Source organism: Amblyraja radiata, chromosome 1 (genome assembly GCF_010909765.2).
Source record: "Amblyraja radiata isolate CabotCenter1 chromosome 1, sAmbRad1.1.pri, whole genome shotgun sequence".
Classification (NCBI taxonomy): domain Eukaryota; kingdom Metazoa; phylum Chordata; class Chondrichthyes; order Rajiformes; family Rajidae; genus Amblyraja; species Amblyraja radiata.
The window spans coordinates 110,465,777-110,483,850 of NC_045956.1; the positions used below are offsets into that span (position 1 = coordinate 110,465,777).

Consider the following 18,074-nt stretch of genomic DNA (forward strand, 5'->3'; position numbering starts at 1 on the left):
AACTGCCAGCCCACCTGCTGTGAGTGAGTCAACTGCCAGCCCACCAGCCGTGAGTGAGCCAACTGCCAGCCCACCAGCCGTGAGTGAGTCAACTGCCAGCCCACCAGCCGTGAGTAGGCCAACTGCCAGCCCACCAGCGGTGAGTGAGTCAACTGGCAGCCCAACAGCCATAAGTGAGTCAACTGCCAGCCCACCAGCCATGAGTAGGCCAACTGCCAGCCCACCAGCGGTGAGTGAGTCAACTGCCAGCCCACCAGCCATGAGTGAGTCAACTGCCAGCCCATCAGCCTTGAGTGAGACAACTGCCAGCCCACCAGCCATGAGTGAGTGTCAACTGCCAGCCCACCAGCTGTGAGTGAGTCAACTGCCAGCCCACCAGCCGTGAGTGAGTGAACTGCCAGCCCACCAGCCAGGAGTAAGTGAACTGCCAGCCCACCAACCGTGAGTGAGTCAACTGCCAGCCCACCAGCCATGAGTGTCAACTGCCAGCCCACCAGCCATGAGTGTCAACTGCCAGCCCACCAGCCGTGAGTGAGTCAACAGCCAGCCCACCAGCTGTAAGTGAGCCAACTGCCAGCCCACCAGCCGTGAGTGAGTCAACTGCCAGCCCACCAGCCGTGATTGAGTCAACTGTGAGTCCACCAACCGTGAGTGACTGAACTGTGAGTCCACCAACCGTGAGTGACTGAACTGTGAGTGCAAGAATCCATTCGGCCAACAATGTCCATACTATCCCTCTGGAAACCAGTCCCTTTGGCACACAACACCCATACTAGCACTCCAGAAAGCCCCCATCACCCACTGGCCACCAATATTTGAATTGGTGGAGAGGTGGAATATTGCAGTGGGAGACCAGCCCTCCCTTGTGAACATGAGACCCAATGGGTCCCACTTAGTCTAGTCTTTAAATAAATGTGAAGGACATCATCAAATACATCACATTTTCTGTTAGCCGGACCTGGTTTTATAAATACACATTACTTGCGGAGTTCACCATTATTCAAGCACTTCCCTAAGTGCTTGAATACCTGCTTTTAAGACATGGTTGGCCTTTGTGTCCAGGTAGTGCTTTTGATTGTCTTCTTTCTGCAACAGAGTAGAGTTACATGTACCCAACAGAGAAAATTTGCACAAAAACCTTGTTGCAATGGAGATTCTGGTCCATCCTGTGCAAATTGTTCCAGGACAGCACTGACCCTCAATAACATTAGACAAGGAAATCCAAGGTGCCCTTTTCCAGATTGCGTTTGATGTATATTTCTGCTGCTAAACTCTTGGCTGGTCATGTTACAGGCTGAGAATGGAAGAGCTGAAATAGTGGGTAACTTACTGCAAGCAGTCCTGTGGAAATATTAAGCTCCCCAGCTCCCCAATGATCCCTTCAATATGGCCATGTAACCCTTCACTATTGTCAGTGATCACATTTAATGTGGGTCAATTGATACTCTTCCCCAGACCCCTCCAACCTCTGAAGTCTGAAGGATTCTGATCCGAAATGTCACCTGTCCATGCCCTCCGCATATGCTGCCTGACCCGTGCAACTACTCCAGCAATTTGTGGGGGGGTTTTGTAAACCACCATGTGGCTCTCTACATCTTATTTATTGATCCATTCTGCCCTGATGACTCCACTTGATATGTACTTCTAAGTATGAAATTAGCCTGTCTATACCAGCGCAGACTTTTGACATTTCTGAAACTGATGAAAGGGGTGCCTATTTTGATTTTGAATTAAATTGAAGTACAAGACATTGGGTTCAAAATCTCTGATACAAATTTCAAAACTACATGTTCATTTTTATTTTAAATGCTGTTCCGAAAACAAGATAAGATTGTGTACAGATCATGGTAAACAAAATAATGTGATAATTGCAGTAAATTGGTCTGGAAAATCATGAGTACAAGCCTGATATGTGAAGATCCTAACTTTTAGGAGCGGGTCCTTTCACAACATGTCTGAAGTGTGTCCACTATTTAATGATCTGAGAAATGGGTGTCACATTGCCTATTTTATGGTTCATAAATTAAGTAACTAAAATGGTAACTTGAGTGTAAATTAGTAGCCTTGTTGGCGCATGGCAATTAAAAACAAATTAGAAGCTTGTTGTTCCTAAATTGACAGAACCAGAGGTCTGCTTTGCACGGCTGCTTAGCACGTCCCTGATGAGTCGAGCCTTGTACAAGCTCCATTCTTGCTCTCTGGTGAAGTTCTCTCTAATAACCTGCTCATTCGGGTACGTATCCACCAGCTCCAATGCAACTTGCCTTGACCTTTCTGTGGCTTCTCCCAAGAACAGCTTCCTTGGGATGAAAATACACTCAGCTCCACCACTAACCTGAAAAGAGACATAAAGTCGACTGATTACAAAATTATCTTAACAATAGTCAAATTAATATCGTCAAACCAAGTTTTTATTCATCCCACCCTTCACCCATATGCTTATTTGTTGATGACTAGCAGACATCTTTGGCAAGACCAAGTCTGATACGTAAAGATCCTAAGACTTTTAGGAATTGGTCCTTTCACAAAACAACTTAAGTGTGAACACTATTTAATGGTCTGAAAAATAGATGTCACATTGCCCACTTTCTGGGTCATGAATTAAGTAGCTAGAGTGATAATTAATAGCCCAGTTTTTACATCGTGATCAAAAACAAATTAGACAGTTGTCATATGTTGCCCTGTACTTATGAACATTGGAGGCAGTTCCAGATTCTATCAAGTTGATGAATCCAGAATCGCAGACAAGTTGAACCAAATGAACACTGGAGGTTTCCTTCTCTGTTAGATATTCACAACAAGGTTTTGTGGTCACCAATGCTGATATCAACTGTTTGTTCCAAATTTGTTTATTTACTCAAATTTAAAATTCCAAGGTGCCGTAAAGGTGTTGGAATTCATATCACTGGATTATTGGTGCCAGCACCTGGAAATTCATCCAGTAACAACCATAACGTCACCATATCCCTTCTGTTCATTTGAAAAACAGATGCATTGGTTCGAGGCACATGGTTGCACATTTTGAGATCCCAAACCTGTAGCCGTAAAGTTGGAGTAAAAATGGTCATCATGAAACACTACCCAGGGTACACAATGCATCTTTTCCCATTGGACAAGAGGGGAAAATCATTTGTTGCTTTTCTGTTAAATAAATCAAAATCCTTAGATTGCCAGCTCCAACAGGAAATAATGAACACAGCTTACAACTGTACCATAATAGAATGTAGAGAGTGGAGGAAAAACATTCACAGTAATCTCCAAGGACTGAGTTTTGTTATTAAACGCCAACTGAAAACAAGATAACCAGAAAGTTATGGAATCAATAACGTCCAGGAGACCATCAACAAATAATGACAAGAGATTGTAAATTAAAATAACACAGTCTGTGCTGCACTGCTCAGTATTTTTGGAATAAGATAGTGAAAGAGCACCTTTTTACAATCGGAGTAGCACTTTATAAAATATCATCCTGTGGCTAAAATTATTTCCATCCTTTGGGATATTGCCGCGGGTCTGTGCGAAGGAAAATAGACTAATTTCTAAGTAATAAATATCATAGTGTAAGAAATTTAAAAATATATAACTGCTCTGTGGCAGTTGACTGAACAATTCTATATGTTAAAACTGCACCCGGTTGAAGGCCTGGGTGAATTGTAGCTCAATATCATTTACCATATTAATTTATTTAAAGAACCCAAAACATATTTCAAATTGAGAAATATAAATAAGTATTTACTTTTGAACTTGCAGAAATTGATGTATATGTGATGTATAATTTGCATGTAATTTATGTAATAAAATATATAAATCCTGGGCATGCCCTCATCTTGCTGTTGTCATTGGAAAGGCAGTGCAGGAGCCGGAGGCATGAGCTCCAGTTTCAAAAACAATTATTTCCCAGCAGTTCTTGAACCACACCACAGAACCCTCACTCCAACCCTACCTCAGTTGGGTTACAATATAACTTTTTAGTGCTACCTACAGTGCAGAACATTATCAAAGGGCTTGCTTAAATCCATATGGACAACATCTGTGGCTTTGCCTTCATCAAACATTTTGGTTACTTCCTCAAAAAACTCAATCAGATTTGTCAGACATGATCTCCCATGTACAAAACCATGCTGACTAGCCCTAATCAGCCCCTACCTGCCCAAGTGATTCAATATCTTATTGCTCAGAATCCTCTCCAATAACTTGCCTTCCACAGATGTTAGGCTCACTGGTCTATAGTTCCCAGGCTTTTCCTTACAGCCTTTCTTAAATAAAGGCACATCACATAAGTTCACACAACATCACTTAAAGTCATCTTCCAGTCATCCAGCACCTCATCTGCATCTATTAATTATTCATTTATCTCATCCAGGACACCTGGAATTTCTCTAGCTTCCCACAGTGTCCTCAGATGTATTGGAATAAGCCTGGGACGTTTATTTAGAGACACAGGGATGTTGGAGTATTTAGAACAAGGTGCCATAACCTCACAATAAGAGAGCAATCACTCAGGGCAGAGATTCGGTGGCAGAGCGGTGGAGCTGCCTTACAGCACCAAACACCCAGGTTCGATCCTATACGGAGTTTGTTTATACGGAGTTTGTACGTTCTCCCCCGTGACCTGTGTGGGTTTTCTCTGCGATCTTCAAATGCAATGGACAACCGACTATGAGTATCAACTGCAGATGTGGTAAGGTTTGCAAGATCAGCCGAGGCCTGAAGATTCACCAGACCCGGATGAAGTGTTTGGAGGGACAGGGAGTGTCACAAGGCACAGGTATTTTACCTGGTGAGATGCAGGAGGAGCCGGGCCCGGAATCACCCCATAGAGCCCGAAGCCTCCAAGTGGCGCAACTAGTCCCTCGGAACAGTTCTCTGGAGAAAGTTCGAGTCAAATGACCTCAGGCCTGCAAGACGGCAGTCTGGCATCAGTTCGACGAGGACGTCGACAAGGTGCTAGAAGCAACTGTGAAGGGAGATGTGGACCGAAGGCTGCGGACGATGACGACAATCATCATCAGCCTAGCTGTGGAAAGGTTTGGAGCAGTGGAGAAGAAGCCGGCCAGAACACCTTTCGCCATGAACCAACGAGCAACAAAGATCCACAAGATCCGGCAGGAGCTGAAGTCCCTCAAGAAGCAGTATAAAGAGGCCAGGGAAGAGCAATGTCCCCCCTTGGCTGAGCTGCGAACCATCCTGAGGAAGAAGCTGATGACCCTCCGTAGAGCTGAGTGGCACCGAAGACACCGGAAGGAAAGAGCCAGGAAGCGAGCATCCTTCATAGCCAACCCCTTCGGCTTCACCAAACAACTACTCGGGCAGAAGTGCAGTGGGAGTTTGGCTTGCTCTAAGGAGGAGATCGACCGGCACATCCAGACGACCTACAGTGACCCCGTGAGGCAGCAGGAGCTGGGCCAGTGCAACATCCTGATAAAACCACCTCCACCCATCCAGGAGTTTGATAGAAGAGAGCCACTCCTGAAAGAGGTCCAGGACGTTGTGAAGAGAGCAAGAGCTGGCTCAGCCCCTGGCCCGAGCAGAGTCCCCTACAGGGTCTACAAGAACTGCCCCTTGTTACTGAAACGGCTGTGGAAGATCCTGAAAGTCATCTGGAGGAGAGGAAAAGTGGCGCAGCAGTGGCGATTCGCTGAAGGAGTCTGGATCCCAAAGGAGGAAGATTCCAAGACGATCGATCAGTTCAGAATCATCTCCTTGCTAAGTGTTGAAGGCAAGATTTTCTTCAGCATAGTGGCGAGGCGGCTGACCAACTTCCTCTCCAGCAATGGTCACATTGACAGCTCAGTGCAAAAGGGAGGTTTATCTGGAGTGCCGGGTGTCTAGAGCACACGGGAGTGGTGACCCAGCTCATCAGAGAAGCCACGGAGAACAAGGGAGACCTGACAGTGCTCTGGCTTGACCTGGCCAACGCCTACGGCTCCATCCCACACAAGCTGATCCAGACAGTCATGGCCAAGCATCATGTGCCGGGCCAAGTGGCTGATCTCATCTTGGACTATTACAACCAGTTCAGCATGAGAGTCTCATCAGGGTCAGTAACATCAGAGTGGCACAGACTGGAGGTTGGGATCATCACAGGTTGTACCATCTCTGTGATCCTTTTTGCCTTGGCGATGAACATGATCGTCAAGTCTGCTGAGCCAGATGCCGGGGCCCTCGGACCAAGTCAGGAATGCGCCAACCACCAATCAGAGCCTTCATGGATGACCTGACTGTCACCACTGAGTCAGTGCCAGGAGGCAGGTGGATCCTGCAGGGGTTGGAGAAACTGATTGGATGGGCAAGGATGAGGTTTAAGCCAGGAAAATCAAGGTCACTGGTGCTGAAGAAGGGCAAAGTCATGCACAGGTTCCGCTTCAGCATCGAAGGGACACCAATCCCAACTGTCTCCGAAAGGCCAGTGAAGAGTCTTGGCAAGGTGTTTAACAGCTGCCTGAAGGATACAGCATCTGTCCAGGCAACCTGTCAGGAGCTGGAGAGTTGGTTGAGAGCAGTGGACCGGTCGGGGCTTCCCGGCAAGTTCAAGGCATGGATTTACCAGCATGGTATCCTGGCAAGGATACTCTGGCCACTGCTTGTCTACAAAGTCCCAATATCCATCGTAGAGAGATTGGAGAGGAAAGTCAGCAGCTTTCTCAGAAGGTGGCTGGGACTGCCCAGGAGCCTTAGCAGCATCGCCCTTTACGGAAATAACACCAAGCTCCAGCTGCCCCTGAAGTCCCTGGAGGAGGAGTTTAAGGTGATTCGGGCCAGAGAGGTGATGCTGTACAGGGCCTTGAGTGCACTGGGCATCAACGGAGTGGCGAGGAGAAGGGCCATCAAGAACACCACAGAGGCAGCGGAGAAGGCCTCGAGATGGCTCTGGATCAGGAGAGGAGGTCCATGGGGAGGAGCGAATGCCACCTGAACACAAGTCGTGGTCTGATCAACCACGGCTGGATTGTCTGGGTGAGGGTGTCTGATGTTGAAAGACCCGAAACACCCAATGACCCCAGGTTACATCACTGATGATGTGTGCAGGAGCATCAATAGATGTATTTGTTTCAATCCTCCCACACTCCAGACATACAGGTTTGTAGGTTAATTGGCTTGGTATAAATGTAAAAATTGTCCCTAGTGCGTGTAGGGTTGTGTTAATGTGTGGGCATCGCTGGTCGGTGTGGACTCATAGGCTGAAGGGCCTGTTTCTGCACTGTATCTCTAAACTAAAAAAAAAAATAGAAAAAAGTTATTTATCCAGGGTTTGTAGAAGTTACAATTTTTCTTCTGAAGAGAGAAATGGAGGCTGAGTTGCTGAGTTTATTAAAAACTGATTAGATTTAGATTTCTGGATATTCAGGGACTCAAAAAATGTGGGCTTAGTATAAGAATATATATAAAACTGAGGTTAAAAAAAACATTGACTGATCCTATTGAATATTGGAGCAGACATGAAGGATGAATGGGGCACTATTGTTTCCAAACCATAGTTTTCATTCTACTCTTATCCTTATTAGTCATACAAAAAGTGTTCAACATTATGTGCATTGACCTGTAAAAAATGGTTTATAGACGAACCACAAACACATTTGCAAAGACAAGTCACACACTTCAGTAATTCTTTTTTCAAATATTGGAAAACCTCTCCCTTTTACTCCCAGGTAGACAACAAGAGTGCAATCATGAAATTCCTACCTCTTATGCTCTTTTCAAATTTAACTCTACATAATGAACTCGCCTTTCATTCCCACTCTCTCTATCCCTCCCCCACCCAAGTCGCACCCTCTCGTTTTCACCCAACAAACAGCTAACAATGCCCTTATCCGTTATCATCGTTCTTTTTTGCATATCTTCCATTCATTGATCTATATCTCGCAACATCATCGTCCATGTCTCTCATTTCCTTTTCCCGTGACTTCCAGTCTGAAGAAGGGTCTCGACCCGAAACGTCACCCATTCCTTCTCTCCAGAGATGCTGCCTGTCCCGCTGAGTTACTCAGCTTTCTCTGCCTAGCTTTTCATGAACCTCGACTGCAAGATCTCACATTTCTCTCAAGTAAATTCCACGTGTCATGCCCTCATCTATTCATTTAACCTGTCTATAGACTGTGAGTTGCCGCACTGCATTCTCCTCACAACCCACACTGCTACAGAACTTCATATCGTGTCAGAACACATTTCAAGCTTGTTAACCAGGCTCCAAGAATATATTCAATGAATAAGATAGTTTTGTCCTTATTTCTTGAAAGGCTGGTTGATTATGTAGTTAAATTTGAAAAGATAGTTTTGTCCACATTTCTACTTCCATGGCAATTGATACGGGAGTGGCTGCGCTGCCTTGCAGCTGCGGCTCGCCTGCAGTCCGTTTGTCTTTTCTGTATTTTGTTTTCTTTTGTCCTGTGTTTGCGGTTTGTTTCGGTTTGTTTGGCTGTGTGTGTGTGGGGGGGTGGGTGTGGTGTGTTTTTTGGCTCTTCCTTCGGGGGGATGCGACTTTTCCTGCCGTATCCCCGTCTCCGTGTCCGTCTGCGCTGAGACCTATCGCGGAGCTGGCGGCCTCCAACTGCGACCGACCTCGAGGCTGTGGAGGCTGTGGAGCAGAGCCAGGACTTACCAACGCGAGCCTGGCCAACTTCGGGGCTGTGGTTGCGGTGCGGCACAACTTCCGACCTGACTTTGGAGCCTCGGAAGCTCGGCCGCGGGCCAGTGGGCCAGTGGACGACATCATCGGGAGCTCGAGTTCTGTTTTCCGGAGCTCCCGCAACTACAGCTGCGTCCGCTGGACTGGAGGACGGCAGCTTCGGCAGCTTCGACCGCCCCGGGCCGCGGAGTTTGAACCAGCCCGTTTGCGGAGCTCGGATTCAGCCTGCGGGACTTACCTATCATCACCCGGCGGGGTCATAACATCGGAGGCTTGGATTGCCTCAGCGCAGAGGGAAAGCAAGGAGGGAAGAGACAATGACTTTGGGACTTTAAACTGTGTTGAGTGTTTGTTATTTATTCTATGTTATGACTGCAGGCTAAACCATATTGTTTGTTTTGTTTTTGTTTTTGTCTTTTGTTTTTACCTTGTTTGGGATGTGTTTACCTTGTGTGGGACTAAAGATGGAAATTAGCTACTGGCTACAATCTTGCATATTACATGCAAATGTTTATTAATATGCACTGTCCCTAATAAAATCAATTCAATTCAATTCAATTCAATTTAACCAAATTGTCTCAAGTAATTTTCCCAATACGCTATTTCCTTTGTTCATGATATTGCCATTGTGGGGGTCACAAAAAATATTAATTATATTTAAACCCAAACAAAAATTGAGGGGTAAAACCTCACGATGCTTGAATGAATGAAACTATCTTAAATTCTCAAAGATTGAGATACTGTGCGGAATAAGACAGGGCTAGTTTACAGAGGAAAATAAGTTGCAAAAGAGAAAATAGCTAATCATCCAACAAGCCCAGGGGGAACTGGTCGGAGGAAATATGTGCAGACTAAACAGGCATATTTTATAGGCTGACAAGGAGTTAAACATCCAATGCCAATGCTAGTTCATGAAAGAGAAACAAGAATTAGGCTAGGCCCAGATATAGGAGCATAGTTCAGACTTCCAAAGATCAGCTCCAGAATTTATTTTTAATTAAGAGTCCTCTGGCTTATTAGAAGTTGCTATTCAGGGAGACCCCACTGACCCAAGACTGAGATACCAATGAAGGCTCTTTCCATCATTGCTGCAATGCTGGGTATCTGGTTAGTGCACCCTGTGCCATGGTGTTCTCCTGTGGAGTGCCCCTGCACTCTGGCAAGTTAGCAGATGAAGTGCTGGAGGAACTCAGCGGGTCAGGCAGCATCTCTGGAGAAAAAGGATTGGTGATGTTTTGGGTCGGCACCCTTCTGCAGATCATGAAGTCTGGATCAGAAACCTGGGCACTGCCCCTTGATTGAATGCTGACAACACTCCGGCCACTGCCGCAGAGTGGCAGATGGTTTGGGGAAACTCAACACAAAAAACGATAGAAAGCAGTTGCACTCTGTGTCTTAAATTCCATTCATTGGATCAGATCATTCAATCACTCTGAGATTGCTGCCATTTCCCTTCAGTATTGCTCAGGTACAAACACCCAGGACAGTGAGAGGTATTCAAAGCCAGAAGCAGACCCATATTCCTCAGTTTTCCCACTAAATTCCTCATTCCACTCACTAAGCTGCTCATTTTTATCCAAGGTCTCCTTATTTCACTCTTTGGACTCCTTACATCTCCCTCCCCTTTGCTTCTCGTTCTCCTCAAGTTCCTCTTCCTTGCTCCCGAGGTATCTTGGCCCCCTCACCAGGCTCCTTGCTCCTCTTCCGTCATAGCATCATCGAGTTGTAGAGTTGTACAAAATAGAAACAGGCTCTTCAGCCAACCATGTTGATGCATTTGTCAAGTTCCTTGCTGCTTGCCGGGGCTTTCTTAAGTTTCTCGTGTTCTCTCTTCAGACTCCTCATTCCGCTCTCCAACCTCATAGAAACATAGAAACATAGAAATTAGGTGCAGGAGTAGGCCATTCGGCCCTTCGAGCCTGCACCGCCATTCAATATGATCATGGCTGATCATCCAACTCAGTATCCCGTACCTGCCTTCTCTCCATACCCTCTGATCCCCTTAGCCACAAGGGCCACATCTAACTCCCTCTTAAATATAGCCAATGAACTGGCCTCGACTACCTCCTTGCTTTTCTCTCTAGACTCTTCACACTTCTCTACAACAAAATCTTTCTTTGTGCCTAAGGTTAAGAGTGCATTATTTGATTTTAAGCTGCAAGGTTGCTGGTGGCAAAACAACGGAAAATAGTACATACAAGAGGTTTAAAGGAAAAGGTTAAAGAGAAGAGCAGATGCACCATAGAATTAAACATGCCTAGTATTTCAAACTGTATCATTAAAGTGATTTTCAGTGGCCCATTAAAAAGGAAAAGCAAGACATTTCCAAAAGCGTTGGTACTCTATTATTAATTAATGATGTTGTTTAATAGAAAGTAATTCAATCTTAATTAGTAACTGTAATACTTTGGATAATTGATTTGTTTTTTCTCATCACTTTATCGTCTCTACCAAATATATTACAATATATTTAAAATATTATGTAACTTTGTAACAATGAACTGTCAATTGCTTTTTTAAATAGTGACTTTTGCTCTCACCAAGCTTAATCGTAGTTCGCAAGCACTGCCAGGAATATCCGTCAGTCCCTGTCAATAGAGAAAGATTATTTTGTAGTAACAAGTGGTTATGACATGACAGGAATGTACAGTAAGACAACAAAAAGTCTGCAATTAAAAAACATAATTTTTCACTCACACTTTCATGTAATCCACAAAATTATGTATTTATCTTAGAACATGAAACTAAGTGCAAGAATTATTTATTCGTACAACCAATTACAGAAATATGGAATTAATTCCACACACTGATTATTTTTTAAGATTAAGAATGATGGATCTTTGTTAAATATGGTTAAGTGTTACAGAGCAACAAGAAGTAAATGCAATTAAGATACAGTTCAACAAAAAATAAATGTTGATAGAAAACATAAGGGCAGAATAAATCAAAGTAGGAGTAGACCTTATGGCACGTTAAGCTTGCTCCACTTGTCATTGAGATAAATACCTCTGTGATTAATATACAAGGACTTTCTGAAAATCAGCATCTTTCAATTTCCTGCCATTGTAAATTAGAACATAAAGGAGTACAATGCAGGAACAGGCCCTTCAGCCCACAATGTCAGTGCTGAACATGATGCCAAGTTAATCAAATCTCATCTGCCTACAAATATCACTTCCTGTAGTCCTCTAAAATGTCATCTGTTTTTCCATATTTTCTGCCAGAGAGCAATATGTCATATTTTTTAATATGTTTTGGCTATTCCTTTAACCTTTTCATCAACCTCAAAAAAAGTTCAGTGTGTATATATACACATACTCACAAGTACACACACATATATATATATGTTGATATAAAGGGGATTGTGGATCCTCATCCTTCCTCTTCCAAAGTCAACAATCAGTTCATTGGTTTAACTGATATTGAGAGCCAGGTTGTTGTGCTGGCACCATTTGGTCAATCGGTCGATCTCACTTCTATATTCTAACTCATCACCATCTGTAATTCGTCCAACAACGGTGGTATCGTCAGCGAACCTGAAGATGGAATTCGCACTGTGTCCGGCTACACAAGTCATGAGTGAGTAGAGTAGGGGGCTGAGCATGCAGCATTATATAAATGCATATAAATGCATAGAAAATATTCTCATGGATGGATGGACAATTAACGGGATCCTGCATTTAAAAATGGTGAACGAGTGAGTTAAGCGAAAGATGGATCAATCACTTAAAATTGTTCATTGGGAAAACATGAGGGGCAATATTGTGGTTGGAAAAATAAGGTGGTCGAAAACGGTTGGGGAAAAAAATTGAGCAGAGGAATCTTGAGGGGTCAGATATACAAATCATTATAAATGTAGCAATGCAAGCGAATAAAGCAAAGAGGTTATCTGCCCAGACATTCATTTCTGAATGATTAGCAGTGAAAAATAAAAGGTTTGTTAACCTTTGTACTTTCTGTCAGTTAGAAAATAAGTTAGAATTCTACGAACGTTTCCAGTGTCTGTTCATTATAAAAGGAATATGGACAGGCTAGGAGAGATGTAACGAGATTGAAAGAATGATACCTCTGCTAAGCTTAAACGGAGCAGGGAAGATGGAATGGAGTGACAGATATTTAGCATAATTAAGGGGAAATATATAGATATAAGTGTTTAAAAATTTGACTTATTTGCATCCATACTTATGCACAAATCTGGAATATAATTTATTTTGCATGTGCCTTAATTCAATAGACACCACTTCTGGAGGAAATCTCATGCAGCGGAAAATTGAACCCCAACATTTTCAGGTACAATTGATATTTCCCTGATATGATGTCATTGATGTCTGCAATGCTTATTTCTGAATTACCAGCAGAAGTTGGCACAATAAGGAGCAATCATGGCCTTTGTTTAGAACTCCCAACGAAACATGAAGCAAAACCCAAAACAAATCAGCAGGAAAACATAATTTCTAATAACCCACGGGAATATTAATGTGCTGTTGTCTGAGTGCTGCTGGACTGCATATTTCACTGGAGCTGACAGTGATTATTGCAGCAGACGACAGCAGTAATACTTACTGTAATCTCTGCAGAATGAAGACCTCGACCCGAAACGTCACCCATTCCTTCTCTCCAGTGATGCTGCCTGTCCCGCTGAGTTACTCCAGCTTTGTGTGCCTATCTTCGGTTTAAACCAGCATCTGCAGTTCCTTCCTACACACCCATTCCTATATTTCCTTGCAGCAAGACACAGAGGCTGCCTTTGGGAAATGTGTAGCTCTATTTTGATGCTGACGTGGTGTTAGACATCATAGTAAAGAGTAAAGTTTCCCAAGCTTACCACACAGTAGGGTCCCCCAATGGTGCCAAATATTGCACCATTTTAGTCCATCAAATAACTGTAAACTCAATGTGCAGATAAGGAATGATACCATTAGAGAGGAGACAAGAACTGGAAACCAGGGAAGTTGGATAAGCAGCTGGCATAAGGGCATTTAGGCAGGAGGTTGGAAAACAATGAGGGGAACAAGGGTTAAAAGAGGTTACATGAGGTGAGGAGAAGCTCATAGTGTGTGTAAGCACCAACACACACCTGCCTGAATCAAGTAGCTTACTCCAATGTCGAAAATAGTTTGTAAACAACCTGCTGCCATCTGTGTGTTCAGAAAAGTATTTTACATCTATTTGTTTCAGTGAAATTACTGAAGAAAAAGTTGTTTAATTGAATAATCGCAGTGAAATTTAGAATTTGAAGCCGGCACAAACATTCTGAAAAGATCCAATATGAAGTTAGATCTGAATTGAACCATTTGAAAGCTCCAATGAATGAATGGATCTCTTATAAGCTCAATATAAAATGTAAATCTTTTATATGCAGATCTATGAACTCCAAGCATTATGTTGAAAATCAGCGCAGGGTTGCGACGGAGTGATTATAAGAAATCACTGATTTGACAAAGGGGAGCAACATGAGAAATAAAGTGTGTGCATAGAGCCAAGATAACTTAATATAGTTAACTTATGAATCATGAATCATCCAGAAGGCAGAACAGTTTTGGTGTGATGAACGTACTGCTTCTGCACCTCAGTTTCCTAACTTGGATTTAGCAACATTTGTTTTAATTAAATTGTGCATGCACTTTGATTATAATAGATTTACACTTTATATTGCTCCCCTTTGCCTGGGTGCTCTGGTTTCCTCCCGCATTCTAAGGGTGTGCAGGTTTGTAGGTTAATTGGCTTCTGTAAATTGTCACCAGTGTGTATGAAAGAACTAGTGTACGGGTGATCGCTGGTCGGCATGGACTCGGTGGGGCGAAGAGCCTATTTACACGCTGTATCTCCAAACTCAACTAAACTGGACTAAACTAATGCAAAGACTAATAAATTCAGAATCACACTATATGTTATGTATCAAAGCAGACGTGTGTCATAAAAGTAACTTAGCATAGACAAGCGTAAAGAAACCACAAAATCACTCAGCGGGAGCGGGCAAAAATCAGTCAATATTGCTTTAAGGGCCTGTCCCACTTGATGATTTTTTCAGCAACTGCAGGCGTCATATCAGCGTCACCAAAAGATTTTGACCATTTCAAAATCCAGCGGCGACAAAAAAAATGTTGCGAAAAACAACCGGCGTCATTCGTCACCACGCCGCGTCATTCGTCACCACGCCGCGTCATGCCGCATCACGTCCGCAGGCCTGATACGTCAGTCAATGATGCCGGCAGTCGGCGAAAAAAATCGCTAAGTGGGACAGGCCCTTTAGCGTGTGTTTAGTGAGACTGTTTCTGAAATTAAACGAGGTGTTTGATGGAACTCCTGAGGAAGTTCTGGGAATAATATTCTGAAAAGTTGTTAAAAGATGGAGAAGAAGTGAAATTGGTAGTGTACATCATGCTAATGAAAGCTTAAGCTATCCTTGTGCATTATGTCATTAAAATACAATATAAAAATGCAGGAATGTATGATCAAGGATGGACCCTTGCACCACCATGGAGTGACATTGCGGGTAAATTCTCTGAACAAATTACTTCCTTAGTCGCTATGCTGTTATAGACATTAATAGCAAAAAAATAATAGCAAAATTGAAAAGTCAATTCTTCTGCATCCAGGCAATCAAACTTACAAAAATGCCTCCCTGTTCCAATTGTGCTATTTTCACAAACGTTGATCGACGATACTCTCGTGAAGAGTTAGGCAGAATCTTTGGAAACAGAAGAAATTATCTTTTTTACATTATTCTATTATGTGTGATATGCAAACATAAAATGCTGAAGATCGCTGTCGGGCAGCATCTGTGGGGAGAGAGAGAGAGTTGATATTTCAAATTGATAATCTTTTATGTAATTCTTAGGCATTTCAACATGTGGGATGTTCCACCTTTCAATATGGAAAAGAAAAACAAAAGGTTGGAATATCTGTGTGTCAACTGCTCTACATCGGTGAGACCAAGCACAGGCTTGGCGATTACTTCGCCCAACACCTCTGCTCAGTTCGCAATAACCAACCTGATCTCCTGGTGGCTCAGCACTTCAACTCCCTCTCCCATTCCGAATCCGACCTTTCTGTCCTAGGCTCCTCCATGGCCAGAGTGAGGCCCACCGCAAATTGGAGGAACAGCACCTCATATTTCGCTTGGGTAGTTTACACCCCAGCGGTATGAACATTGACTTCTCCAATTTCAGGTAGTCCTTGCTTTCTCCCTCGTTCCCCTCCCATTCCCAGCTCTCCCACAGCCTACTGTCTCAACCCGAAACGTCGCCTATTCCTTCGCTCCATAGATGCTGCCTCCCCCGTTTCTCCAGCTTATTTGTCTGCTTTCGATTTTTCTAGCATCTGCAGTTCTTTCTTAAACATATACATTCATACTATTTCTTTCATATTTTCTTTGGAAATCTTAGCTCCTATGAGAAACTTGCATTTTTTAAAAATATTTTATATAGCAGGGGTGGTAAAGCAAATGTACTGTAGGTATAAATTTGATTCTCTGACACCAAAGGAAAGCTGAAACAGGAGTGCAACTGGAGAGTGACCAGAATTGTAATCATTGTCATTTGATATGAAATATTTGGGGAAAATGAAAAATACATGCTAACGCACATATGGGCAACAATTAAGTTTCTTGGAGATTTTATATATTTCCAGGGTAATTTCACATAAAATGTGAACATTCAATCCATCCTGCCCTAGTCAGGAAAAAAAGCAATAAAGTGCTAGGTTTTAAGTAGGTATGTTGCAAAACCTACCTTAAGCGTCGCTGCAGATCTGTCCCAGCCCGTGTGTGCGACTTTGGCGCCGTTGAGAGGGGGGGCGGGTTAAAAACGCGATTTTCCTTAGGCTATTCAAATCGAGCTTGTTCAGCCGACTTAGTTGCTGACGAAAAATCGCTGCGAGGTTTGTTCGCTGGAGCTATTTTTACATTTAGCGGTTTAAATTTAATTATTATAGTAGTTTAAAAATTATCCTCCAAACCCGTGACCGCCGACCACGGGCCGGATCTCATACAGGGGACAACGGAAGGTAGGTTGTTTATTTTTACATTAAAAAGCGCTTCTTAAGATCCCTTTATACAAAGTTTAATGTTGCGAGTAGCTAATTTGGGGCCCCATTAAATCCCGCAGTATTTTTCTGGGCATTTGGGCTTACAAATCTACCGCAATGGGAACGTTCTAAACCAGCGCGTTCCACAGAGTTCCACACAATCCCACTCGAAAGCTGATTTAAATGGCCATTAATTCACAGCAATTGAACACTAAATTCCTTCCATTTGGCCTATAAATTAATGTAAATGAGATTTTAAAATCATGTGTTATTGTGAATTCTTTGTGAATGTTATTTGGACACTTAGGCTATTTAAAAATGTTAATCTTTTCTTAAGAAATGGATAGATGTTTAGATCTAGTAATTGAAGTTTGGAATTAGTTACAATTGGGTAACTAACTAATTATATGCTTTAATTTCAGGTCATCCAAGTAAGATTGTTTTATATTAGTTTCAGAATGCTTCAATCTATGATAACTGAAAATTTCTTTCAGTTCTCTTAATTTTTAAGAAAGTTCTGGGCTTTTGACTGTCCTTGATCACAGCTTTTGTGTTATGTCCATAGAAAATCAATAGGGAACAAGATGCTAATTTCCGAGTATGAAAATGGCCATAACTTTTTTAATACTTGAGATATGTAAGTGAATTAGGTGTCAAATTAAACTTCTTTTTATGCTTTATCTGATGGGATAAATTGCAGACTTGATTTTTAAAATTGCAAAATTTTGTAACATGGCTATTTTAAGTCACAAAAAGGGTGGAGAGAGAGGATGGATAAGACAGAGGGAATATCTTTGAGATTGTGAAGTCAAGTGATCCTAATGTTCACAGAGCGATATTAATGAAGGTAGTTAAAGAAGCAGAAAACAAATATCTAGTATCAGGACTGTAGTTTCTGCTTGATAGCTGATACGGTGTTGTTTCAATGTCAAGGTCAGTTTATTGTCACATGTACCAATTAAGGTGCAGTAAAATTCAGATTACCATACAGCCATACTAAAAAAAGCAACAAGATACACAACTACATAAAAGTTAACATTAAAATCCCCCAAGTTCCTCACTGTGATGGAAGGCTATAAAGTCCAATCTCCTTCTTCTTTATTCTCCCGGGTCGGGGCAGTCGAACCATCTGCAGCCGGCGGTCGAAGGGTGATCGAAACTCCCACGTCGGGGCGATCGAAACTCCTGCGGCTTGGAGTCCCCAATGTCGGTCTCTACCAGAGACCGCGGGCTCCACGATGTGAAAATCCCGCAGGCTCCCACGGTTGGAGCCCCAAAGATGACCGTCGACAGGGATCGCGACTTCGTGATGGTAAGTCCGCAGGCTCCCGCGATGTAGATCCCGGTCGATCTCCAGCAAAGGCCGCCAACTCCACGATGTTAGCCCGCAGTGCGGACGGAGATACGATACGGAAAAAAT

The 18,074-nt window shown here is 43.1% G+C and overlaps 1 protein-coding gene across 1 annotated transcript in view; it reads right to left on the reverse strand.

Annotated features, from left to right (window-relative positions):
- Positions 1-1,820: 1,820 nt before the first annotated feature.
- LOC116977987 overlaps positions 1,821-18,074 on the reverse strand; it is a 121,862-nt gene continuing 105,608 nt past the window's right edge. The window contains exons 15-17 of the mRNA XM_033028939.1: positions 15,240-15,317; positions 11,167-11,214; positions 1,821-2,335 (exon numbers count right to left, since the gene is read on the reverse strand). Of these exons, the coding sequence (XP_032884830.1) occupies positions 2,093-2,335; positions 11,167-11,214; positions 15,240-15,317 (369 nt within the window). The 3' untranslated portion in view covers positions 1,821-2,092. The remainder of the gene's footprint in view (positions 2,336-11,166; positions 11,215-15,239; positions 15,318-18,074) is intronic.